Genomic DNA, 26,725 nt, shown 5'->3' with positions numbered 1-26,725 from the left:
AATAACTAAAGATAGCATAAGTTACTGTAGCTGCTGTGTTACAATGCATTAGCGGAGTTGCAACATGATATCAATCTCTTGACTAATCTTGTACTGTACAGTTGTTTCACTCACTATTCATGATTTGTCCTTTTTTTCCCACTTAGGTCAGCATTATAGTTGGAAGGAAAACTTTGTATTTATACAACTTGAATGATCCTGATAACCCCATTGAATTGGCTTTTCAGGTAACCCTTATTTTACCAATAAAATTAAAATATTACATTGCATGAATGAGTGTGTTTTGTTTTTTAATAGATTAACCAAGTGTAAGTTATTGAATAAAATTAATATCACACTTGATTTATGAAAGAAAAGTTAATTGCATGGATTGCCCAAATTATAACAGTGTAAATTGTATGTACAAATTACAGGCTTGTATTGTAAATATTAGCCCATGCAGAAAGTAACAAATGTTATAAATGAGAACTTTTTATTGAGCTACATGTATACCTACTGAGCATGTATTACAGGTTACAGTGGAAGGTTTAGATGCACATGCATCTGCAGTATGTTGAATTAAGATGAGCTTCTGTACAATACAATTGTAATACCTTTTCACCTTTTTCAACAGCAAAGATATGGAAACATAGTAGCCTACAAGTGGTAAGTGCAATTTTAAATTTGATAATTTTAAATTTGCATAGGCACTCTGTGGTATCAGTTATTCTATAGTGTGGGTTTCAACTGGTATTAAAGATTTTCTCCTGTGTGTACACAGTACAGTTTTTCAGTTTATTTTTTTAAGCTAGTACATAATAAGTATCTAATTTATATTTGACTTAATATATATATAATGGTCTATGATGTAAATCATACTTTTACATAAATCCAGAGCTTCAAGGTGTCTGTGTGATTTTCCTTTTTCTGCTAAAAAGGTTTCTCAGTCTTGCCAAAGAAAAGAAATCTATTGTATGTTTTAAAGCATAGATAGATGCACCATCACTTTCTATAATTTGCAAGTGCTCCCCTTAACAATTCAGCGCTACAAGTTGTGACTGTTTTGGTTGCCATGGCGAGTGAAGAATATATCTGGTGATTAATATTTCGACACAAGTCGCCAATTGGCGGCTTAAAGACCGTTCCATTAAACTTCCACATAAGCATAAACCTAAAATGAACAGAGATCAAGTCAATTGATTTCGTTGAGATAAACTTCATTTTGTATTTTCCAATATTGCGTGTAACATTTAACCATAACTGTTAACTTTGCATTAAGAGTTATGGTGAATAAATGTCAAGGCAACCATAGTTTTTTATATGGTAACCGTTTTACAATTGAAAAATTGAACTTGGAGCCGGCATGTACATGTAATAGTATATATGGTAATTGTGGTTATCATCATCGTTATCATCATCTTGGCCAACATCAATTTCATCTTCATTTTTCTTTCTTCACAGGTTTGGTGATGGCTACATAATGTTGGGTTTCTCCAATGGCTATTTTGTTGTGATCTCTACTCATATGAAGGAGATAGGACAGGTACTGGAAAACTGTTGGATCAACTGTAACTATGGATATTAACTCACATCTGTAATTGGAAACATTAGTGTGACTAGTCTTCAGAAAAATAAACATTTTTTGTACTTGGTACTGTAAATGATTAAATTTTTTCGATGTTGACCTCAAGCCAAACAAATCTTTACAAGAGGACTTTCAACCAACATAAGGACCAGCTACCAGTTGGCTGTCAACTCAGTTGGTAGAGCATAGCACCGGTATCGCACAGGTCATGGGTTCAAATCCCATACAGGCCTGAGTCTTTTTTACAGGCCTTATTTCACTCCTGCTTAAATAAGCAGTGTTCATCACTGCAAAGATTGCTTTCGTATTCAGAACTTTCACTACATGTCGAACTTGTAATTGTGTTACTGAGTGCCATATTTAGCCTTTATTTGCCTGGAAACTACATTGTACAGCTCACCAAGATCAAGATTCTCCATCTTGTCTCAATAATGAAAGTTGTATTTGGAAGTCTGTTTCGTATTCTTTTCTATTTTTGTATAGGATGCTAGTTGTCTATCTCATAGGATACCCCAAGCATTTCCTTTCCATTGGAGGGTGACTTTGAAGTTGCCTGCGTTGCTGGCGGTCTGCTGTTTTGGGGGCGGAGAGAACCACAGACTGCCAGCAACGCAGGCTAGCTTTGAAGTTAAGAGAGACCCCGTGAGAGTAACTTATTTCCCAAAACTTAACACACTGACTTTTCTGTAACGCTACCTTGGACATCTCCATCCAGAGTCCAATACAATAAACATTGGTTCAGCGCGTCTCCTATCCTAGTAGTAGTAAGAGTTTTAATGAGCAATTTTGTTGCCTTCTGCTGACAGGAATTGTATCAAACAAGAGATCATAAGGATGAGCTGACAGGCATTGCCATGTCTCTTGAACTTAACAAAGCAGCCTCATGCGGCGACAACTGGTATGGCCAGCTTTAATTTATATATGTGACATTTATGTTAATTATTAATTTAAACAGACTTAATTACCTTCAGTTAGAAATGTACAAAATATTCTCGTGTTCTTCCAAAGTGTGGGTTCTTTTAGGGGTAAATAATTAGAGGATAGAGTTTATTGGTGTACTATGGTGCAAAAAATGTTATACTGTAGACAGCTTCAACCAGCAAAGATCAGGAAAATTTTATGAAATACCTGAACTAGTTGATAATGTTACAATATGACATGTTTTATTTTTATTTCACCAGTATTTAAATACAGCACAGTAACAATTTAACATGATTTTCCTTTATTTCAGTGTAAAGATTCATGACTTGGCAGAGATGAAGGAGATCTATGCTATAATTACTATAGAGGATGCGGGAGGTATTGTTAAATGGTGTTTTTAGTTAGTGACCAGTAAGGAGAAATAATATTTTTGTATTGGATTCGGTCAATTCTCAACTCTTCGAAATTCAACAATAAATTTTCTCCTAAAAGTACATGTACAACTTATGTAAGTAAGGACATGTAATGAAAGCATCTCAAATTTTCTCAAAGCAAATTTTTGGTTTTGTAATGAAATCAAACGATTTCAAGCCCAGGATAAGTTGAAATGTAAACCTTCAGATTATTTTGATGAAAATTGAAATTCCGTCTATATACAGTGCATATGAAAAATATGCTCCTATACACCCGTTTAGTCGGTTTCCTGTGGACACAATTTTGGTCTTGTTTATTTTAAGTTTGACAATTTGTGACGGAAACAAACTTCATATAAATGAATTAGATATACAGCGTGTTGTTGAGTACACGTTCAAACAGGAAGAGACAATTGGAGAGCTCGAGGTCCAGTTTCATTTAGTAGGTGTAGATTTGGCTGAATGGGTGGATTTTTGAGGCGTACGGACATGTGAGAACAACTTGAACTGTGGCCACCACTGATAATTGCAGATGATAACAATTTTTTTTGTTCGCTCCCCCTCATGTCCTTATTCCTGACCATTTTGTAAAAACCTCTTGCATTAGACCTGACCAAAATATGTACCACATACCAATGCACATGTGGCATGTGTTTTTTACCAAACGTTTTGCAGTAGCTACTCGTATAATCTCTTGACACGTATCTTTCGTCATGCAAGTAATGTTTGGAGAGCTTTAGGAGTATACATTTCTATACTATCTATAAGGCCTGCAATCCGCCGCTTGTTGAGAATTTTTACAAACGATAAAAAGTTTGTCTAATAATTAACACGAGAAAGGAAGGATCTCTTCTACATGGAGATTTTGGTGGCGAATGAATAAAAATTGCCAATGATTCTTTATTAGCAATGTAGTAGACATGGTTTGATCTATTTCCGATCTATTTAAGACACGTTTAACCACTACTCAGTTGGTTACTGTCTTACTACATCCTCTAGGTAGTCCAAGCTGGACCACTTCTAAGTCCTGAGTTACATGTAGCTCTAAACAATATATTTAATCTTTGTGTGTTAGGACACCTGGACAAAATCTCCTGGACAGACGATGGACAACTGCTGGCTGTTAGCACTCAGTCAGGTATAATTACTAACAATCTCTAAATGTGTAACGATTCGTTCAAAGTCTACATTTTAATTCGATTCAATCTCGATTATTACCCAGGTGCAATATATGTTTATCTTACAAAGTTACCTGTCCTTGGTTGTGCCAGCGGAACACGATTGTCATATCTAACATCCCTCAAAGAGGTAATGGTAGTGTTTGATTTGATTATTTGATTGAAGAATCCAGACTACAAATGACTATATGCTTCGTCGGGTGATTGTTTTTACTTTGAGATATTCTCACATAGAAAATCTTAAACGATTGAAGTACCGAGTAGTCTCTCTGTACAGCTTGCGCTCACATATCTTGCGAATTAAGCTTCGCCTTAGTGGCAATCGTCAAACGTTGGGCATGCGCGAAGGAATTACTTCTGGCCACTCGCGCGCCAATTTCCCGCGCAAAATTGTAAGGGAAAACATAAGAAACAAGAGCTGTCTCGCGAAAAAAAGCGAAGGAAAATTGGAATGTTCTCAGAAATCTGTGAAAGGAAACAGAGATAAGGAAAGAGGAGGAAAACACGAGCTTTTTCGAACTCAAAGCTTCTTCTAGTACGGATATCTTGTTGATTTACCATTCTGTTTTGAGCCTCAACAAAAAAGCTATGCGCTTCTAAAACTCAGTGATACACAGACTTGTGTTTTTGTTCGTAACTCGTGTGAGGCAATTCCGTTCTGGCAGATTTTAAGCACGGCACCTAGTCGTTACCATGTTACTACATGCGCAGACGTTTGACCGCTGTGTTTCGCCGTTCAGTTCTATAAGTTCCTGCTAGAACACTACCATTATATGCAGTTTGATCTTTCAGTCAGTTTAAACCATTGAAATGGCATGAAATGTCTTCTTATAAGCGAAATTAATCAGGATTGCTTAAAGACTCGTATAGAATAACGTTTTATCGGGAAGAAGTTCATGGAATAGTTGTGTTCAACAGAAACATATACGTAACGGTTTTATGATTATTGATCTGTTTTCCTGATGTTTTCAGGTGACGATTGTGGACAATGTGATGCAGGTAATTGATTTGAATCTTAGTGATCGAAATACAGACCCCTTAATTTTGGCAAATTATAACGGTGTAGAAGACACAGTGGATCAGTGGCTAATACGTTGAACTGCAAGTCGTGAAGTCTGGGTTCGAGTCGTGGTCTAGGTCTCTGCTTTGGGTTTTTATACAAAGTTACTTACTTTCACTGTGCCCGTCTCCACCCAGGTTGGGAGTATGATTGGGTGCGGCGAACTGTCACGGAAACTTGAGGAAATAAGGGAGGAATGGGACGAGCGCAGATAACGCTGGGAAGAAATTGCATCTTGTCCAGGGAGTGATAGCAATACTCCCAGTCGAGAACCTCATCCCAGTTTCACTTGCAATGAGGTTCGATAGTACGGGCTGTCTCGCTCCTAAGCTACTTTTAACCCCAGACAATTCACTTTCTGGCTCTCCGAGGTAGCGATTGTTGATTCTCAAGCTTTTTCTAGGAGAATGCATTTGACAAGATGAGAAAATAGTGATAACAAACGTGTATTTTGTTCTACAATGTTTTTTACAGGAGCGACCTCTGAGTGTGGATATCATCGTAGAGCCAAACTTTGTGGCGCTGGGGCCATATCATCTGGCTGTAGGAATGAATAATCGTGCTTGGTTTTATGCTTTAGCTGACAAAGGTAAGCTGTTACTGTAAAGCAAACCAGCTTTGCTGCTTACTTAGCCTCATAGAACTACATATTTTGAAATGAAATCGCCTACTTGTTGCAAGATTTCTCGTATTACAGTATTTTCGCATTTGAAAGGTTTTCAAATTCGCCGTACAGTGCACATTCTCCTAAAACTGAAAGGGAGCTAAACTGAATTGGCAGAAAATAAGTTGTAGTAATTTTTATTTAAGGGTAAGTCGCTCTGTTTTATTCAATGCTGAATAATTCAGTCTGAAAACAATGGTATAATGCTGCTGCAGTAAATGTATATCAAGAGAACCACTCAATGTGAAGAACTAGTTACAGCGAGAGGTAGAACATAAGCCTAGCTAACATTAGATTGTGTTTATGAGAAAACGTGGATTTAATTCTAAGGTGTAAGTTACAAAATCCACTGTCTTCTTAAATTTAACAGCTCTAATTTCATATTTTGGGAAAAGTTGATGCTTGCCTTGTTTGGATAGAACTTGTATACCGAAAGTTGTTTTATCGTTTTGTCACGAGCTTGGGACAAAAAAAAAATTAAGTCCTTACCCAGAATCGAACTTCAGACTTTCGGATTCTGCGCTCTGAAGCTCCACCACTCAACCAATGAGACTCTATGGTAAACAGTGCCCCTGCTGGGTTCATGTACTGCTTGGATCGCCTTGTGTTCGGTAGAAATATATGAAAAATATTTCGTTGTTCAACATTAATTACAAACTTGTGTATCAACAGGTCCTGAGCAATTGAAAGATCGAGAGTATCTCGGTACAGTCAATGCCATTCATCTGAACGCTGATTATGCTGCTGTTCTTTTTGAAGGGAAAGTTCAGCTTCATTTGGTAAGTAAGACAGGCTTACATAAAAGCTATCGTTAGAAAAAGCAAAATATAGCAATCGATTGTCACAAGTAATTCGAGATTTTTCTTTTATCAGCTTCTTAAGAAACTGTTGAGCTGCGTTGGGGAGAGGGGGTGGGGGCAAATGCAACACAATTGTTTTTACGACAGCTTAACTGCAGTATGGAATTTTCAAAACCTTTGCTCTGCACTCTTTGATTGGTCCAGGGTCTCGCGCCTCTCTTTCAACCAGTTAGATGCCACATTTAAGTTTTTGTCAATAGGACCCCTCCGCTGTAGGTTCTCTTTAGCTCCTTTCGAAATATACCTTGTTTGATTTACCGTTGTGATTGCTTTGACTTTGATTATTGCAATTCTCAGTTTAAGGGATTTCTTTTCAACAAGTAGTTCAGTTTTGCTTTTATGTTTGCCTCGACGAACTCGCTCATGTATTCGTATGACGAAGGCAAGCGTATCCCACAGTGCTGTTAGACTTTCAAGCCTTTTTCGGAAAGACAGTTGGTGCCTTGCCTAATAGGCCATTTTACATTTGTGCACTTAGTCGCCAAGCCTTTGATTTGGAGTGAGGCTGAAGGTGACCTTGTTGTGATAGAGACAAGTATCTAGTTAGCGTGATAACAAAGTAATTTACATTTGAAAAGCAGCAAGGTTTGTATCATAACAAGGTCACCCTTAGCCTCACTCCTATTCAAAGGCTTGGCAACCAAGCACAACTGTAAAATGGACTATTGGCATTAGCAGTTTAATGAAGATTATGACGTGAAAAATAGTGTTAATTTTGAACGTCTTCAAGAAGTGGGATGCAGTTGATATAAAAAGACTGTCTATTTCTTGCACCGTAACAAGCCTTTTGTTTACTTTGAGCAAATAAAGAGTGGTTTCAGTACCTGTGAGAGTGATACTACTTATGAAACCATCAGGTTCCTCAGTTAAGCTCTTCACAGGAAATCCAATCGAAACGTTAATTATTACATATATGCTATCGCAGATTGAAGGAGAAGCTTTGGATACAGCAGATGACCGAGAGACCAGACTGTTCCCGGATAAAGGCAACCAAGGACGGATCACATGCTGTGCTTTGACTTCTGACTTTCTAATCTATGGCACGGATGTAAGTGGAAGTTTTTTCGTCAAAATCTATTTGAATTTCAAGGATGAAAACGTGAACTGTATTTGTGGTTAAGTGTATGTCCAAGGTTTATTGTAACATGGCGCGTGCGCAAGTCCTACTTAATTCGTTAGGAGCTACCACTGCTTAAAATCCTAATGTACGCATGGCCGTGCATCCATACCACGACTTGTGAAAGTTCCCTTTAAGTTCAGCCGCGTGGTTTCAAAACTTTCATAATTTTTTTTCTGTTCTATCCCGATTGAGATAGCTCTTTTGGAACACATAATGAAGAAAAAATATGCGTAATGATACTCGTTTCGAAAAGCAGTTGGAGTTAACAATACTTCATTCCCAAACGCCATGCGAATTATGGCTGAAAACAATTTCTGTTTTCAACTGAGGCTTTGCGACGTTGGGAACTCTTTATTAGAACGGTAAATACTATTTTGAAGTGTTGATATGTCCCAAAAGTGTCATTCAATTTCAACTCAAAGCTACGCAATTTTCTGATTGTAAATTCTAGAAGGCAACAATTTAAGATAAATCTATCAAAATCTACCACACAGGTCTCATAAATGCAAGAAATTTGTAAATTTTCGCTTCGATATTCGAATCGTTGATATCATTTTTTGAGTTGATATTTCCTAAAAGTATTGTTGAATTAAATATTTTTATTTTAAAGCCGTACAATTTCAGAATTTTTAACACAGATCTACGAAATTTTATGGCCACGAATTCTTGTAAACAACCATCCAAGTGCACTGAATCTACTACGCAGAAATTCGTTCGTTTTTCGCTTCTGAGCAGAAAATTAACACTTCTTTGAATAAATATTTGGTCTCGAAATACTTCTTGGTCATTTTTGCCCTGTCAGTTATTTATAATTTTCGGGTAGAACACGGTTATCCGGGATATCCGACACAGATGTGATTATTTCTTTGTTCGAGCATGACTTGCGTCTGCATGCTATGTGATAAAAAGAATTGGTTCATTCTTTATCTGTGCGTATATTGAGTGTTGGACGTACTTGGGAAGTTTAAAGAGTACTCAAGAAGCTAGAGTTGTTTCGGCTCCGCCTCGAAGAACTCTTAAGGCCTATTTACACGGTACGACTTTGTCGCATGCGACAAGCTTACGACAGGCCTACGACACGAATTGTATCGTGTAAATCAAACCTACCACTCGCTTACGACTGTCGTGCACGTCACGAAAAATGTCGTAGGATTTTAAAACATGCTTTAAAACGCTGCGACAATCGTAGCCGAAATTGATGGAAAATGACGTATTTTGTGACAAATTTCTACTGAGTAGGGGAGGAAGGTGAAATTTTCTTGCGTCAAAATGGCAGAGGAAGTCGCCTCCGGAAAGTCGAAGACTGCTTCCAAAGCGAAAAATACATTCTCAGATGAGGAAACAGAGAATATGATATCACTGTGGAGCGAGGAAGAGGTTCTTTTCCTTCTCTTGCAAATTATTGAAACAATGACCGCGGCCGAAACGAGTGGAATTGCACGCGATTTTGGCATGTCGTAGGTGAAAATGTCGTGCGCGTGTAAATTGTCCTAAGTCATGTCGTAGGCCTGTCGTAAGCTTGTCGCATGCGACAAAGTCGTACCGTGTAAATAGGCCTTTACGCTTCTCTCGTGCTCTTCAAACTTTTCGTGTTACATCCATTACTCGATATACGCACGCTAAGCATGGACGAAATCTATGTAGACCCACTGTTTAGTCTTCTTTATGGAAAGACCCACACAGTTTAATTCTTCCTGCCTTTTTATCTGTTTTATTTATCCATAATTCTAAAGCGGATTTTTTTATGGCATTTTAGAATGGAAGCCTGTTTTATTTCTTCATCGAAGATTGGCAGTTTGTCAATGAATTCAGACATGTAGTAGGTGAGTGGTACGTTTAGACTTAGAAACTGAAAATTTTCTGCCTCGTTAGCCTCCTATTAGGATTTATTTTGATCGTTGAACATTTCTCGATGCGACTTTCTGGTATCGTGTTTAAATGAAGTAGTTATATATGTATTTAGGTGTAGTTGTCTGTGGCAGGAAGACATATATTGGTAGTGAGACAGACAGAAAGACATAGTCAGTTAGACAAATATATAGTCAAACAGACAGACTAACAGGCCAACAGACAAACAGACGGAAAGACGGACAGACAGATAAGCAGCCAAATAGACAGACAGACAGACAGACTAACTGATGGAAAAACAGCGAGAAGTCAGTTGGGTAGACAGATAGACAGACGATCACACAGACTGATTGACAGTCTGACTTACTTATAGGCAGATTGACCGAAATAGTCTGAAAGTTGAACTATCCGAATGGTACAGAACCTGATGGAATGAAATAGAAGCAGGTGGATCAATATTTATGCAATCAAGAACACTTCCTATCGGTTTAGTCGATTAATACGCTCGACAAGAAAAGTTTGTTAGTCACGAAACTGAGGTGAATGATTTTAAGTCTTGCCAAAAGGCAATAATATCATGAATAGTAAATAATTTGGTAAATAGATCCAAGTTTAAAAGTTACATTAGCCATGAAATCATCGATTTCCTTTGTAACACCATTATTTGGGTACTGTTCATGCAAAGGCATTAAAAGGATCTTCCCAGATGTTAGTGGGACTCATCTGGTGTTCATCGATGAAAAGAGTGATGGATTTGTTTACAATCCTGTGAGTATTCAGTCACATGTATCATTTATCCTAATTGCGAGTTTTCCTTTACATGACCAAAAACTGACCTACTTGGTTTTGGTGTCACCCTAAGCAGATAACATGACTACTCCGGAAGTTTTCCGTGACCAGCAAAGTTGACGTGTATTTTTCTCCAAGTATATGACAAGTGTATGACCTGTTTCGGAAAGTTTGCTTGGGTGGAAGCGGTCTAGCTTCAATACACCGAAAATTTTAAATTATGATGTGTTGTACCCTATTCACACAAGCAAAACATTTTTTTTAAACCGGTTTTTACTGAATGAAATTATAAACAGAAAACTGAAAAGCTTCATTTTCCATAGGATTCAAGTACGTACTAACTTGCATTCCCAATGTGCTGCATTTAAGTCAAAAAATATTAGGCGAAGTAGTTTCTACGAAAAAAAAATGTGTTGAACAAAACGACTTTAAAACATGTTTAAGCTTTATTGTGAATTGAGTATTAGATAGAAACCCATTTCACATGAAATAGCGTCCATTTTCTTTAATTGTGATATATATATGTTACAGTGGTTAACATCTACCTCAGATCTCAGGTTCTGGCTTCCCGGAAAACTGGATCGACACAACTTTGCTTAGGCAACGAGATTGCTCATTGACCGTCAATAAACTCGGTACAAACAACTTAATAAAATTTAGGACGCAAAGGATGAGGTATGGGGGCGGGGGAGGGGGGGGGGGAGAGGGGGGAAAGGGGGGGGAGAGAGAGGGGGGAAAGGGGGGAGAGGGGAGAGAGAAAAGATTAATTCAAGCACGCAGCTTGCCGCCACCCAAAGATCGTGTTCCGCTTTCTCCTTGCTTTCCGTACACGATTTTAATTTTCCTTTCTCTTCTTTAGAGGACGCCTACCGTAGTAGTGCAAGCTACTTTTAGTTGAATTCCCTGAACCTCCTAAATTGTTTGTTTTTCGTTATGGAAAGGGTAAAAAGAGTTGTTGTCATTGTCTTGCAGGTCAATGATGCCACTTTCGAGATTCCCAACTTTTCCCCGAATATAAGAGGCATTATTTGGGAAAATTGGCCTCTAGACAAGGTAAATTAATTCATAGCTATCTACAACAGGATGGGAAATGTGTTCAGTGCTCTCCTTTTGCAATGTCATGAGCTCATCAAAAACGAAAATTCCTTTCAAGAATTGTCATATGACTTGGTAGCCATGCAATAACAAGTTCGAGTTACAACTGGACTTAGCCAATGATCGAAACCGTGATTTAGGTTTTCGGTCACCGGAGTTGGAAACAACTTGTTACCGCAAAGCGGTTAACCGACTTCTGCCATTACTACGGGGCAAAAAACTTTTGATGGTTTATTTCTTCTTCACTTGTTCGAAGTCTTCCTGGAACCTGTAAGATGACTTACAAGTACGTCTGTGCGTCTGCTTATTACATCAAGCATGTAAGAAAGATCTTCCGTGGTAACACGCGAAGGCTAGGAACAGCACAGCGGTCGAACGTCTGGGATGTGCGAGGAGATCAATTTTGGCCGCCTACGCGCCAATTTCCTGCATGTCTCTCAAAACAAAACGTTACTTCTCACATGTCGAGTTCAATTTGGAAGTAGATTTGTACTTTTCTTTTAGGACGTGTTCTGTGGTTACGATGAAGAGAAAGTGTATACCTATATCTTCTACAGAGATACTGTAATAGGTGAGACAGTAGAGAGTTCATTTAAACGTCTACACGAATAAGACAAGGGCAAGAATCAAATTTTGCTATCTGTCATTTCTTTGCTTTTTTTTCATAAAAAATTATATTAAGACAGCCTTTTTCCAATTATTCGCTTGGTTTGATGGCATTTGCAATGTTTTCCATTTCTGAGGAGGGATTTAGTTGGTTTGGTTTTGCTGGTTTTAATGCTTCTGTTATTATTTTTTTTAGGGCCCCAGTGTATAATGGCGGGAACCACCAAGCTGCCTTACGCTCAAAAACCCCTCATGTTATACGGTGGTGAAATGACGTGTCAGACACAGAGCGGCAAGGTATAGCAATTTAAACGTAACTCATGAATAGCAGTCAACTAAAGCGGTTATTTTTACTTCTAACATGCTTGGCTCCGCGTTGAGGGCGATGTGAAACCAATCATTTACCCTGCTTGGCCATCGCGAGCGGGTAAGGTGGGCCAACCTTGCCTGTTTGGAGAGGCCGGTGTTCTTAAGTCATAGAACAAAATTCTTCATGGTAATCTTTACTCAGACAAGATTATTCTATTTTGGCGTATGTTGCTTTCAAAATTGGGAATTCAAGCAGTAGGGATGTGTGACATGTGACACATTACCTAAGCAGTGGCCTAGCTCACTATAGAGTTTCTGTGGCTCAGTGGTAGAGTATCGCGGCGCGAAATCCAAAGCTCTGAGGTTCGTTTCCTCATGGGGATTCATTTTTTCTTCGTCCCCCACAGTTTTCTCCTTTTCTGGCGGTAACTGGTAAAGTTTACCGCCTTTTGTACCTCTTATTACTGCCTATAATCGTTTGGAATTCAACTGGTAAAACGATTGCTCGACTAGATTGAACCTTTACCTTTTGCTTAAGGTGAGGGAGAACAATGCAGCACGCTGGTGAAATGATATCTTCTTATACTTCACCACTGAGCTTACTATTTAAACTCCTATCTTTATTATTCTAAATTATCTTTTATCGCCTAAGCTCTTTGGATCAAGATGGGTGGATATTGCTTTGTTCTTGGCGTCATTGATTTGGATGAACCTCGACTTCTGATCGCTCCATGAAAAAGAGATCTTTGCCTCTATCCAACCATACTGAGCTAACAAGTTCTGTTAATAGTAAGAATATTCAAACCAAATTTCTTCATTGTGGATTTCTTTCATCCATTGCTATGTGAGTCAACTTTGTGTGAATTAAGTCGTTCCTCGACCCCTATTCGATCATCTTCGTGGCCATTTTCTGGTGCGAATCAAGTGTTGCTTCGTTTTCGAATTAGGCAGCAGAACTGTAGCATTATTCGTGGTGTTGATATTGACTTCATTGTTTCACAGACCTCCAAACTCAGTCTTACCACGCATTTATTTCACGAGAAGCCTCAGGATCTTCCACAATCTGATGTAAGTTTATTTTTAAACGGCGTGAATGGCCTTTACTTTGGTATCATGAATACTCCAGTCAGAATGCGGAAAGATATTGAGTGTAATTTTGAATTTTACGGCACTGATTGGTAAACAGCAAAATATGGTTGTGATTTCGCCAACATTTCCTAGTGTCTCCTTTAATTTTTAAGCGAGGGAAATAGAAAAAAACAACCTATTCAAATAAATTGAAGTATTTTAAAATAAGTTCACAAAGAGATGATTGCAGATGACGAGGAAGTAAACATTTGCCATTTGCTGTAAACTTCATGCAGAATTCCTCGGACACTGAGGATCGAAATGTACTAACAACAGCGAATAAAAACGTACTGAGAACAGTCTACACAGCAGCCTAAAAAAAAAACGCAAGAGGCTGAACGCCATTACACTGGACAAAGATTCAAAAGGCTTGTGCGATGAAAGCCGTCGTTTTTGTTTTATCTCGTAAATGACGCCCTTCAATCCAGTTCTCTCACTATCCCCAGTACCCCCAGTTTCTTTAAGCAACTCCAATACCTTCACAATTGTAAATCTCTTTTTTCATGGCTTAATTAGAGTTTTTTTGTATCCCCTCTTCATTCTAATTGATCGTCTTCTTGTTTGCACTTACAGTTACAAACCTCATTCAATCACTGTCTGACGTTGAAACGGTAAGTTGATTTCCAAGGCGTTTCTTGCATCCTGTAATTGTTTTTGATATGATGTGAGACTTAAATATTTTCAATTTGGTGTCGAAAGTAATCCAGCTTTGCATAGCTTTTGTTGTGAATTCATCTATGATTGGTGCACCAACGCCAGATTGAAACCAATCACCAATTGCCGTGCCACATCACTCGATTTCCCATTGGCTCATTGCAGTATTTTCCTTTTCTCTCATTGGGTGTTGTGATTACTTTTATACTTTGGTGTAGTTTCAAAGATGCATGGACGCTGGCTCGCATCCTGGATTCCAGAGATTCTTGGATCGAACTGGGAAAAAAGGCGATCTATCATTTGGACATTGAGCTTGGTGAGTTAAACAAAGCTTATTTTCGCATATGTTATGGGTAAAATAGAGAAATTTTCAGTTGAGTATCGATAGTAATCCGGGAGTGCTTTGTTCTGGCGTTCCTTAGCACAAAACTAGAACCAAACACGACTTGATCGCCCGCGTTTTCCCGCGCTCTACCCAGTTCGTTTGATTTTTTTAAAATTCTCGTTGGCTCTTAAAGTTATTTTTCGCTCTTCAGCTTTACCACTGTGATTACTTTGGGTTTGGTTGCTACAATCAATCAATCAATCGTTTATTTATCCACATAGCGTGTAGTGAGCTGGAAAGCTCGTTCAAAATACATACGTGATACGAAAATCGCTCTTATCGCAGTTTGTTGTACACCTTTCATTTCAAAGAAGATGATGGGATTTTCTCCTTACAGTTTTGATAATTTGAATCGTTAACCTTGCACGATAAAAGAAAGATATTATCTACTGATCAGACGAGTGTCTGATACATTGGTTATTTAACCCTTTACATCCTAACCTTTGTATGCATATTCTCCATACTGTTATGTTGTCTGTTTACATTTCCTACTGAGCTGGCAAGGAGAATTGTTTAACAATCAAGATTTTACATAGTTGGTGATCATTTCCTTTACTCTCGTTACCTCAATGTTTGATTCAGGGGTTATATTGTAAGGAGAAATTAGATGCTAGTCTCTCTTAGGGTTCAAATGGTTATTACTTTGGTGGATGACCGACGTTTTCCATCCTTAGGGACCTTTAGCAGTTAGGACAGCAACGTCAAGGAAGAAAATAAATAAATATTTTCAGTCGGAATTTTGCGAATGACTGGATGTGTTTACCATCTCTTAAGGCACCACAAATTAACCTCAACACAACGTATGAGAGCGGTGTTGAGTTCCAAATGGAAACTTAAATAATCTGCTTTCGAGGTTTCCTTTCGCGGACCACGTGAATTTTGATGATTTCAAGTAGTTATTTTGCAGAGGGCGGCTAAGAAATGTACACAGTTTCAAAACGCACGTGCCGAGCTATTGTTCTGTTCATTAGATCTGTTGTTTTGCCACGTCCTCGTTGCTGTCGCTGTCGTGGTTTACTAAAGGTCCCTATTTATATCGCTAACTTGTGGATAACGAAGACTGGTTTGTTACCACTTGTCAAAGAAAGTGCTTTCAAGCTTTAAGATTCCGGAGGCCCATATCACACCTCTTTTTTAAATTCAATTTTTCTCTCAAGGTCGATAGCTTATATTTGAGTGATTTATTTTCTCTAGTGAGCCCAACATTGCAGTTCTCCTTACAAATAGAAAATCCTGTCGCTAGAAAAACCAATAGGAAGAGAATATGTACACATTTGGTTCTGAATTGGAATCACGTACTTCATTCTGTCCGCTTATAAGGTGTTTTGATGTTTTGAAACATTTTTCCATATTTCACCTTTGCTAGCCAGGGGCGAACAACGTTTTTTTGCACATGTAGTTAAGATTTGTCTTACATGTAACATTTTTTGTCGGCAGCTATCAGAGTGTACCGAAAGATGGGAGATGTTGCCATGGTCCAGTCTCTAGAGAGTATCGAGGTAATATGAACAGAACTCTAAATTTCGTAAATGAAGTCACTTGACTGTTTTTGGCTGTTAGAACATTAGGGATGGCTGAACTGACTAAGAGAGTAGCTGTGCATTTAGTTGATTATGATATAGAAAAGGGCAAGAGAGGTAGTTAAACCGCCGTAACGAATCTCGAAAAGCTGGCTTTTAAGTAACCTTTACACCGGAGCACTTTGCCCCAGTGGGATAAATGAAACCCGGGTTATAAAGCGTTTGCCTTCATTTTTGCGTCAAATGGACCAAAACAACAAACGATCAGATGTGTTTGTCCACATTTATTGTATGCCGTGTATCCTGTATGCGAATCGAATGTATTATTGATCCTTTTCTGTTCCTTCATCAGGGAACTGAAGACAAACATCTCCTGGCCGGATATGTTGCCATGTTTCTCGAAGAATACAGTACAGCACAGGTAGGTGGAAAAGTAGATGACAACAATTTCACATGGTTCCTTCGCGATAATGTTTTTGTTTTTGTTTTTTAATAACTCTTAATTTCTGTCGGGCATGTTTCTTAAAAAAAGTACAGGGTCTCGAAACTATAATTCGAGGAAAAGGTTTTGATTAAACTGTTAAGTTTGCTCCATGGCCTCTTACGTTATGTTATCCTTTTCGTCCTAAGAAAGATTTCTCGCGCACAATTGTAGGCTTAACTATGCAGCCGGACCTTAATTAGGAATGTCGAAATAGGACAACAACGCAACAAACAGCAAGATAAAAACCTTCCACATGACAAAACACTTGGACAAACTAGCTCCCAAAAATATGAATTATTTCATATAAACTCCACAAAATTATTATCGTCTGCCCACTGACTGTGTATAATCATTTTATTATCGTAGGATTTGTTTCTTGGCTCAACATATCCGTTGGCTGCGCTTGAGGTTTGTATCGTTATAACTTGAGAATCCCTTTATTAACGTGAAGTGTTTTTCTTATTGGATGTGAATGTTTTTACTGGATCTGGTTCGACAATAAATCAGTCAAAAGGCGTAGTGTCCGAAGATTGTAAATGGTAACCTGCCAAATCAGTCTTCATAACTGAGTTTGGCATCATCATATTTAGTATCAGTGACAACCAAGGCTTTAAGGGAGTATGATACACTTGAATAGATTTCTACCTTTTAAGCTTGCATATGCCACTCATCGCAAAGGAACACATAATCATAATCTTCATTTCACGAAGGTGACACGCGTGAATTTGAATTTGACGATGTCTCGGAGGTGGTGGATATTTTGCCGCAAGGCCGGGAAATTCCTCGAAAGCTGATGCTATTAGTGTATTTGTTGGAGCGAAAGTTAAATTATTGTTTTCGTGCTTCAGATGAGGCGTGACTTACTTCACTGGGACCAAGCCCTTGAGTTGGCCAAGAGTCTGGCACCCAATCAGATTCCTTACATTTCAAGAGAATACGCCCAGCAGCTGGAGTTCACGTGAGATATATTATGATCTTTGGGAAACATTTTCGCCAGTGCTCTCGCAGAGGATCCCAAACTTTCCCTTGAATACAGTGCCCCAACAAAGAGGTTCCATTAAACGTGACTCTCTGGAATGCAATAGCAGCTGTCATTTCTACAATGAAGCCTGTCTTAGGGCGCCTTTGTTCGAGGCACATAAACTTTTGTCCCTGATGAAGCTTTGTCGTTGTCAACTTTAGTAAAGGAACACACGCTGTTCAGGTAGCACTGTTTTTTGCACCAAGGATACCCCCCCCCTAGTAAATTTAGTACTTCATGATCAACTTAATTTTTTTAGCATGTTTTAAATCAGTATTCTTACCGTTTCTGTGTAATTTTTGTTTCCTACAGCGGAGACTACAGTAATGCTCTGCTTCACTATGAAAAAGGAGTAACCAAGTTGCCAGAGGTAAGTTTTATGACTTTGTTTATTACCTCGTTGGGATGGACTGGCATCCCATGGGGGGGGGGGGGAGGGGGGGAAGGGGGAAAGTGATACTCCTAGTGGCTTCATGCTTAGATAAAAGGGATAAGCTCCGAGTAGCTCGAGAACCGACTTTAACCTTTTTCTTTAAGTGCTGATATGATCAAAAAAACCACTTTAACTTCTCTCTTAAAATTTCGGAAGTATTTGCAATAAGTACTTACCATGCCAATTTTTTTGTCTTAACTTCGACTTATTTTCACTGCGAATTCTCGTTTCGACTGTCTGACATCACTGGCATGGTTTGGATCTCGTCCCGTAATAAAACATTAAATAATACATACGGGATATAACGTTAGTTACTATTATGTAGTCAAAATCTCAACATGACCTCGAAAAAGAAAGGAAAAAAAGAAATGCCTCTACTTTTTCGCTCTAGCTACGTTGTATGATGATAATGATTGCCAAATTGATATCTCTTTCCTCATATTATCTTCAGAAATCTTTTTATTGGTTGTTCCCGTAGAAACGTGACCACGATGAACTGTGTATCGGTGGAATGGCAAGAATGGCAATCAGAGTAGGAGACATAAGAAGGTTTGTGAAAATTATCTCAAAACAATGAAGCTGGGTCCGCCAGCGAGCAACATGAAGCGAATTAGACGTTCACTCAATTAAATTTTGTTTGATTTTCAGTTACGAAACTCTTCATATGCCAGAAACTTACAAGAATAAAGAAATTTTTTTTGAACACTTTTTTCTACACGAGCTTAGGACATAGAAGGCTCATGAAGGCCTCAGATTTTCCCTCTTTCCTCGAACGTGTCAAAGCGCTAGCATTCTCTAAGTTGGAATTGATTTTGAGAGTTGATATTGATACTGATGTCTATGGAATTATAGTTTTAAGCTGAGTTTAAGTTGCTGAGCTAGAAAAAGAAGTTATGAGTCGTTATTTGATTATTTTTTAAAAAAGATATCTGTATTTTTAGAGGTGTGAATTATGCTGCTAAGAGTCCCAGCAGACCGCTAAAGAAAGAGTGTGCTACTATCTTGGAGTCAATGAAGGTAGGTGCACGTTGAAAAGCAAGCTTTTCTAGCTTGACAAGTCATATGTAAGACAAGAGGGCAATAACTCCCTTCCCGTTAATAAGCTAAATTGATCTTGTTTATGGAAGAGACGCCGTGGCGTGATTGTAAGGTAACCGGGCTCCTGATCGAGAGGTTTGAGTACGTCTGAGTCCTGTGTGGTTTTATTGGGCGACATTTTACTCTCCTTTTGCTTCATTCCGCCCAGGCTCTGGTTTTTCGAGGGCTGGATAACGCTATCCACTGGATAAATCTCTATCCGGTGGATAGTGCAGTACGTTTTATTGACACATCCGCTAGATAGCGATTTTCCAACGGATAACGTCATCCGCCACTAAAACAACTGGGCCCAGGAATATAAATGGGTACGAACAAAGTGCGAAAGTAACTTGAAGAATTGCTGGGAGTTTACTCCTAAAACTTAACCAGTAAGTTTTTGTTATTCTTTGAATAATTATGAAATTTTATTGATGGGTTTCATTCTCAGCAATATTCCGAGTCTGCTCTGTTGTTTGAGAAAGGACAATACTGGGAAAAGGCAGCTGCTGTGTACATCAAGACTAAGAATTGGTGAGTACACAGAGTAATACTGAGTGCAAACAGAAGATAGTTATTCCAAACTGGCTAGACGAGCTTCGTTTGTCAATTTTACAATCAATACAGAAAGAAAACTGCCAGTTTACAATTTGTTATTTTAGGTTAGATTTAGATTAGGATTTTATGTCTAATTCGTTGTAAGAAGTTGCATAATTCTCAAGTTCCAGCATTCAGTACCACATGGTTCTTGTTCACTGAAGAAGAGGAAAGTGCCGCTACTTCCCCTCCCCTCCTTCGCTTTATGTCCTCATTGAAACTCTGAGGAAGTTATCAATTGTAAGTGATTGGGGAGGTAGGGGTGGGGATGGGATGGGGAAGTTGGGGAATACCAGGCTAGGAAGGTAAAGCGTTGGAAAGAGGCACTTCCTTTATAATGTTTCGGTGTGACAGCATATTGTAAGGTAGGTTTTTGAATGTAAACTTACACAGAGATTATTCCATGGGAAGTGCGTGCAAACGAATTGATTCACGAGTTGCGATACATCAATAAAACGGACAAGTGAGCGCAGCTAACGAGAGTTTTATATGCAGTGCAACGAGCCTGAATTTTTTTTTCAGGCCTTATTTTCACAACTACTCGAGTCGTGTTTATCACTGCGCTATCATATTCACGTCTTTATCTGCATTTCGCATATATGATTTTCATATTTTCACAGTCATTTATTCATCGTTTCAAGGGTTTTATTTATTTCACAGTGTAAATCTCGGTATGTATGAAATAAATAACGTTCTTTCCTAGGGCAAAGGTCGGTGAATTGCTAGCTCACGTTACCTCTCCTAAGCTTCATGCGCAGTATGCTAAGGCCAAGGAGGCCGATGGGAAATACAAGGAGGCTGCAATAGCTTACGAGGCGGCTAAAGATTATGACAGCGTCATCAGGTAGGGACATTTTAGGACTTGTAACACAACAATGTGATACACTTGCGCCTTAAAAATAGAAGTGAAAAAATTAATTCTAAGCGATAACTCCTAAGGCCTTTTTGTTTGGTATTATATTTAATTTTGGCGACTTAATCCTTTCATCTTTGATTGTTTTAGGATCAATCTTGATCACCTGCAAAACCCCGAGGAAGCTGTAAGGATTGTGAAGGAGACCCAGTCTGTCGAAGGAGCTAAAATGGTGGCCAAGTATGATACCACTCAGTCTTAGTACAAGGTAATTTAGTGTTAACAACTGGGTTGAAAACGTAAATTAGCCACCGTAAAGAGTAAAAAGTTTTTTTACTCTTAACGGTGGCTAATTTACGTTTTCAACCCAGTTGTTAACACTAAATTACCTGCTATACTCTCCCACCGACGCAGCACCACAGTTTCTTTAGAAACTTACTCCCTTTAGTCTTAGTACTAGTCTGTTCATAGCCGTTTTCATAAAACGTTGAAGAAGTGCAAAACGGCCGATAATCGCTGGAGCTTGGAAAAGGATTAAATAAAATTTTCTTTTTACCTACCCCACTCCTAGCGATCGGGTTCGTTAAGACTCCCGCGATTTCTATCTCGCTCACGCCATGGACGATGAGCTTGGAGAAATAGAAGGTCTGTGAAAAGCGTCACGAGTTAATCAGTGGCATCCTTTACAAGCTCACAGTTTTATTAGGCAGCAACAACGGCTCACTCAAAATACCGTACTAGGAAAAAAAAATCAGTAGATTTAGCAAAAAACGTTGAGATTTGAAATGAGGAATCGACAGCGCGAAAGCAGGCGTGTTTTTTCGTTATTGGTTTTCAATCTGACTTCTTGGTCATCGAGTCGTCAGGTAATTTTCTCACGTTTTTAAGTCTTGGTGACAATTTTTGTCGACGCTTTTGTTTAAGCGCCACGCATTTTTCCCGCTAAATCTTTGTGAGATATATTTATCCACGTATCCTATTCGATACTAGGTTCTTTCAGAAACTTGGTGACTTTGGATCTGCGATTCAGTTCCTTGTTCTGTCCAAATGCAACGATGAAGCATTTCAGCTCGCCCAGGTATGCCAATAAATAAAGCATAAAACTGATATGGAAAAGTGATGGACTGATCGAGTCTAATGTTCACGTGTTTCTTTCTCATCTGATTTTTAGACGCATAATCAAATGGAACAGTATGCTGAAATAATTGGTAAGTTTAGTGGCAGAAGATATTTTATCATCCAACTACACGAGTTAGAGTACAAATAACGCGCATACAGTTGGTCATATTATACTGTAAAAAGACCTGTTTTACTAGTCGGCTGCGCGCGCTACACTTCTCTATCAGCATTGCTTTTCCAGCCGTTCGAGAAATGAGCAGAAAATAATGCAGTTGAATAATAAATAAATAATTAGACGTTTTGGTGTGTAGTGTTGCTTGGTATATTTACTCGTTCTTTTATTTTGACTCATCCTACGGGGTCGTCAAAATACGGCACAACTGGTAAAAATACTCAGCGATACTACACACCAAAACGTGTACTAAGACATATGCCTCATAAAGGGCATCCATCTGTTCCATGTACAGCTATCTTGCTTACCTTATTTTTTAAAGTGTACTTTACACGAAAACCAATTCTTCTAACCTTCTTTTTCTCAATTTACACCTAAATTTCACAATTTGAATCAGGCGTTGTTGATATGTTCGTCAACTAAGTCGGACCCAATCGATCTGTGGAAATTATACCTTGTCCCCTCCTTGTTTGGAACTGACGTTGTTGAACCAATCTCCTTACTGTGCACAATTTTTGTCCTTGTTATCGCCTGTAAGTCTTACTTCTTAATGCGGCACTTTCACATCTGAAAATCCTCCTGTCATCGTACTGCAATAAATGTCAATTTTTGTTTCTTTTTTGTGTGACAGGCGATGATGCAGTTGCGGATGACTATGCCAGCATCGCCATGTACTTTGAGAATCAAAAACAATATTTCCTGGCTGGAAAGTTTTTCCTGAAGTCAGCACAATATGCTAAGGTAGGACAATTGTTGAGGGTTTTGTTGCGTTAGCCTCTGTCTACCTCCTTTAGCATGAAAGAGGAGAAATCTACTGTGCATTTCCTTTACTTATGACCTGTCATTCTCTCCTCTAAGGCTTTGAAGCACTTCTTGAAATGTCCCGTTGGAGAAGACGGCGAATCCATTGAGCTGGCAATTGAAACTGTAAGAACTAGTTCTCTTTTGTGTTCTTCGATGTATTTTAAGACAGTGTTGTTTTGTCTTGGACCAAACTACAGCAACGTCAAGTGCAGTCGCCTACAGAAGCCATAACAACTTTGATGTTTTATCAAATACCATTTACTTATCAGATTATTTTGATTAGTACCAGTTGTTTTGGTTTGTTCATGTTTTTTAACTGGCCGTATCTGTTGGTTGTATAGGTTGGTCGGGCAGGTGATGAGGTGTTGACACATCAGTTGATTGACTTCCTTATGGGAGAGGCTGACGGTATACCAAAGGTAAATTATTGTCGAACCTGTATTAAGAGGTGACCTACGGAGTTACCACTTAATACAGGTTGACCAGCAAATTACTTGCGTGATTTTCGTGTGAAATATTTTTCCTAACAGTCCAAAGGAGAAAGACAATCTACAATGTGTCGAGGACACTTTAACTAAGAGTTTTGACTTTGATTGCGGGAGATAATCATAGAATAAATTTTATTCGAGATAGTAGTCTTGGTTTTATTTTAGTGGTTTCGCTTTGAGTGAGCGTTCAATTCAAGTGGAAGGCAATTTAAGCAGGCCGTTGGGACTTGGTTTAGGGTGACCACGACCGCTTGATAAAGGGTGACCGCCTTAAACGGTGGCGCTAAATACAGGTTCGACTATAATACTGACTGTGCCTCAAACAATAACTTCGTATATAAAACTTGAGGTGTCACATATTCCTACACAAAAATTCCAAGACGGACGTGGTGGTGTTTGGTGTTGAACAATACGGTGACACTTATTCAACTCTTTTCATTTGTCATTCCGTTTTCGTGGCGGTCTCTTTTTGAATAGTTAAACAGCAGTTGCAAGTTTTTTTAATCCCTGCACAGGGGTCTCAGTGAGATTTGGTGTAAATGGGTGATTCAGAATAGCAAGCGGGTTGTTTTGAGGTCCTCGACTTCTTAGGGAGGTCTGAAGTCCTTGTGAATTTTGAAGTTTTAAACTCTTACAGTTGCATTGTCCTGTACTTCGTGGTCTATTCAAATTTATGTTCCTTTGTTGATCCTAAAGGTCAACCAGTTTGAGGGGAATTAGTTGTAGCTTAAGAGTACAATGACCTTTCTGTAAATGCTACAACTGGGTAAGTCTACCCAAAACCTAGCTGTTCTTGAAATCACTGCATCCAACGTGAAAGTCATTGACGAACAAGCCATAGTAACAGAATGTGCTGTCGGAAACACATAGAAAAAAAAACAATACATTGGAGCAGTTTTCAATCGTGTGTCGAAAGTAATCCATGATTGCTTTAATTTTTCTTACCTTTGCTCAGTTATTGATTCAGAAAACTCGCGCCAGGCAATTAATCGTGATTTAATTTGTCACACGCGTTTTCCCGGGTTTTTCATGCAGTTTTTTTACTTTTACTTTGAGTTCTCATTGGCTAACGATGATGTCCATCTTCGCTCCTATTGGTTGTTGTGATTGCTTTGATTTTGATTTTACGAAACTCAACTGAAAACTGCTCCAGTTGACTACATTCTCTTAGGAAGAGAATAAATTCTCTTTTTCGTAATAAATACATAAAGACAATCATTATTCCTTTTGAATTTTTCCCTACTCTAGGAAGCAAAGTACTTGTTCCGGCTTTACATGGCGTTAAAGCAATATCGTGAGGCAGCGCGCACGGCCATCATCATTGCGAGGGAAGATCAGAATGCTGGTAACTACAGGAATGCTCATGACGTCTTGTTCAGCATGTACAGAGGTTTGTTCTCCCAATTATTTTTCCTTGACAGTATCGAGAATTCATATCATTTGCGAGAGGATCACTTAATTTTGGCTTCAATGATCTAAATTCTGTATACATGTTTTGTACATCATGTCTTACCGAGAAAAATCGTTCCACTTCATCTTGTTTTAGAAGCTTTTTGATACCGAGAGACCTTGAGCAAAAATTGATGGCGACGGCAACGAGAACTGGCTGAACAAAAGATTTAATGAGCAGAACAATAGCTCAGCACGTGCGTCTTAAAACTGTGTTAATTTTGTCGGAAACAGAATAATAGCATAGATATCAAATAGCGATTGTGAAATGTTTGTCTGGAAATTTTGTTATTCTTATGTCTGGAAGATTCGTATCTAGCCAATCAGCGTTCTTTTTAACTAAGGTGTCCCGCAAAGATAAGGAACAATTGTCTGTGATTTATTTAGCTTTCAGTCCAAGTAATCTTTCATATCAGTCGAGTCGAGGAGTTGTGAGAGTTGCGAAACCTAGCGAGAATAGAAGAGGAGAAGAATAAAAATCTAGTGAAGACGAGACAGTGTGGGCTATCCTTACTAATTCCCCACAATTTCTTTGCCGTCCTCTGCAAAACAACAACGTAAAATTACCAAATTTTTCGTGGTCTTAAGACGGACACCCCGATGGCAAATTGTTTAATTTTCCATTTGGGACTCAACGTTAGTCCCTCTCGTTTTGCTGAAGTTGAGGTGTGTCGCTAATCTATTTCTTCCTTGGTGCTGCCTTTCTGGCTACTTAACTTCCCTACTACCTACTTTGGAATATCCCTTACGTCTAAATTTTAGATGAATGAAATATAGACATCGTCTTGTTGTCGGCTTAAATACCATATACAAAAGAAACAACCTCTCGTTCCTTTTGTTGTTAATCTGATAATACACTCCAGACGTATGAAGTTTACTGTTTTGCTTGAACGATCTTCGAATTTACTCTTACAATTTCCCGGCAGAACTTACTGATCACAAGATAAAAATTCCCGCGGAGATGATGCAGAACCTGATGATCCTTCATAGTTACATTTTGGTCAAGGTATGTAGGACTTGCTGATAGCAGTAACTGTTTTCCTGTGGCCTGTTTGTCATCCCCTTCCCTCAGGTCTTACTTCAGCAACACTTGCCTAATATCAACAAAAGAATTGCACGTAGGAAAAGCTCGACAACACACGCGTCTATACTTTTGTTTGTTATGGGAAGACGCCATTCATTTAATTTTTTCTTCCAGACTTGTGCGTTCGGTTTTGTTTTTTCACTTTACGTTCCGTTTTTGGGGCTACTGCGTAGGCACTTAGTCATTATTGGTATCATGCCAGTTTTCTTTAATTTAGTAAGTAGCAATAGGATATTCAATGGAGCCAATCAGCACACGAAGCTATCTTAGTTCGGACTCGCGACGCGGTGATGATTAACTGATAATTCTCGATAACAAACGAAATGATCCGCTTCCTCGTGGTCTTCAAACACAAGCAAAGCTATCTCAAAGCTATGTATTTTTTTCCGTTTTGCTTACTTTCTCAACTTAGCATTTAGTTTACTTTCACTTCTCAGTCTACGCTGAGATGTGATACCTGGTTTTCCATAATTGTGTTTATTCTGCCTGCGTCTGAGAGTAACAATTGTTTTGTTTATTCTCTTTCAGCTACATGTGAAACGAGGTGATCACATGAAGGGTGCCCGTATGTTGATTAGGGTGGCTAATAACATCAGCAAGTTCCCTGCACGTAAGTGTTGAACATTCGTGTTCTACTTGAACTGTTTATTTTTTTAGTAGTGCGCAAAGTTGGATTGGGTGCCTCTTAAAACTCTGATTCTTGCAGCATAGTGCATTTCCCAATATTTTTACACCTTTTTAGGGGAGCAGAGTGTATTCACTCGACTTACCTTCAAAAATGTTTGTGTGCTAAAACAGTCATGTGTAACTTGCTTCCTTTTCGTGAAAATACATTTTCTGTAAAAATAGAGAAGTGTAAAGCGAAGAAATAATGCTTGCTGGGATGTTTCGAAATTTGTACAATGTATAGAAGACGCCTGAAAAGTATTCCTGATTTGAATAGGATTTGAATTTATGACCTTCGCAATGGTGGTGCGATTGCTTAACGAAACTAAGCAGCTACTGAAGGCACTGACATTGTGAGCATGCAGAT

At 38.6% G+C, this 26,725-nt stretch overlaps 1 protein-coding gene across 1 annotated transcript in view; it reads left to right on the top strand.

Annotated features, from left to right (window-relative positions):
• LOC113678600 (WD repeat-containing protein 19) overlaps positions 1 to 26,725 on the top strand; it is a 37,307-nt gene that overhangs the window by 8,071 nt on the left and 2,511 nt on the right. The window contains exons 11-47 of the mRNA XM_027195503.2: positions 147 to 227; positions 614 to 645; positions 1,441 to 1,522; positions 2,371 to 2,462; positions 2,796 to 2,863; positions 3,974 to 4,036; positions 4,121 to 4,206; positions 5,049 to 5,075; positions 5,611 to 5,725; positions 6,473 to 6,579; positions 7,586 to 7,708; positions 9,537 to 9,603; positions 10,314 to 10,396; positions 11,390 to 11,470; positions 12,017 to 12,083; positions 12,315 to 12,415; positions 13,430 to 13,495; positions 14,129 to 14,166; positions 14,428 to 14,525; positions 16,032 to 16,093; positions 16,467 to 16,535; positions 16,965 to 17,006; positions 17,447 to 17,556; positions 17,932 to 17,989; positions 18,531 to 18,601; positions 18,994 to 19,069; positions 19,578 to 19,660; positions 20,427 to 20,567; positions 20,727 to 20,816; positions 21,567 to 21,654; positions 21,748 to 21,784; positions 22,499 to 22,608; positions 22,726 to 22,794; positions 23,013 to 23,090; positions 24,408 to 24,549; positions 25,535 to 25,614; positions 26,221 to 26,302. Of these exons, the coding sequence (XP_027051304.2) occupies positions 147 to 227; positions 614 to 645; positions 1,441 to 1,522; positions 2,371 to 2,462; positions 2,796 to 2,863; positions 3,974 to 4,036; positions 4,121 to 4,206; positions 5,049 to 5,075; positions 5,611 to 5,725; positions 6,473 to 6,579; positions 7,586 to 7,708; positions 9,537 to 9,603; positions 10,314 to 10,396; positions 11,390 to 11,470; positions 12,017 to 12,083; positions 12,315 to 12,415; positions 13,430 to 13,495; positions 14,129 to 14,166; positions 14,428 to 14,525; positions 16,032 to 16,093; positions 16,467 to 16,535; positions 16,965 to 17,006; positions 17,447 to 17,556; positions 17,932 to 17,989; positions 18,531 to 18,601; positions 18,994 to 19,069; positions 19,578 to 19,660; positions 20,427 to 20,567; positions 20,727 to 20,816; positions 21,567 to 21,654; positions 21,748 to 21,784; positions 22,499 to 22,608; positions 22,726 to 22,794; positions 23,013 to 23,090; positions 24,408 to 24,549; positions 25,535 to 25,614; positions 26,221 to 26,302 (2,965 nt within the window). The remainder of the gene's footprint in view (positions 1 to 146; positions 228 to 613; positions 646 to 1,440; positions 1,523 to 2,370; positions 2,463 to 2,795; positions 2,864 to 3,973; positions 4,037 to 4,120; positions 4,207 to 5,048; positions 5,076 to 5,610; positions 5,726 to 6,472; positions 6,580 to 7,585; positions 7,709 to 9,536; positions 9,604 to 10,313; positions 10,397 to 11,389; positions 11,471 to 12,016; positions 12,084 to 12,314; positions 12,416 to 13,429; positions 13,496 to 14,128; positions 14,167 to 14,427; positions 14,526 to 16,031; positions 16,094 to 16,466; positions 16,536 to 16,964; positions 17,007 to 17,446; positions 17,557 to 17,931; positions 17,990 to 18,530; positions 18,602 to 18,993; positions 19,070 to 19,577; positions 19,661 to 20,426; positions 20,568 to 20,726; positions 20,817 to 21,566; positions 21,655 to 21,747; positions 21,785 to 22,498; positions 22,609 to 22,725; positions 22,795 to 23,012; positions 23,091 to 24,407; positions 24,550 to 25,534; positions 25,615 to 26,220; positions 26,303 to 26,725) is intronic.

This window comes from Pocillopora damicornis, chromosome 13, assembly GCF_964200805.1.
Source record: "Pocillopora damicornis chromosome 13, jaPocDami1.2, whole genome shotgun sequence".
Classification (NCBI taxonomy): Eukaryota; Metazoa; Cnidaria; class Anthozoa; order Scleractinia; family Pocilloporidae; genus Pocillopora; species Pocillopora damicornis.
This window is presented reverse-complemented; position numbering and strand designations above follow the sequence as displayed.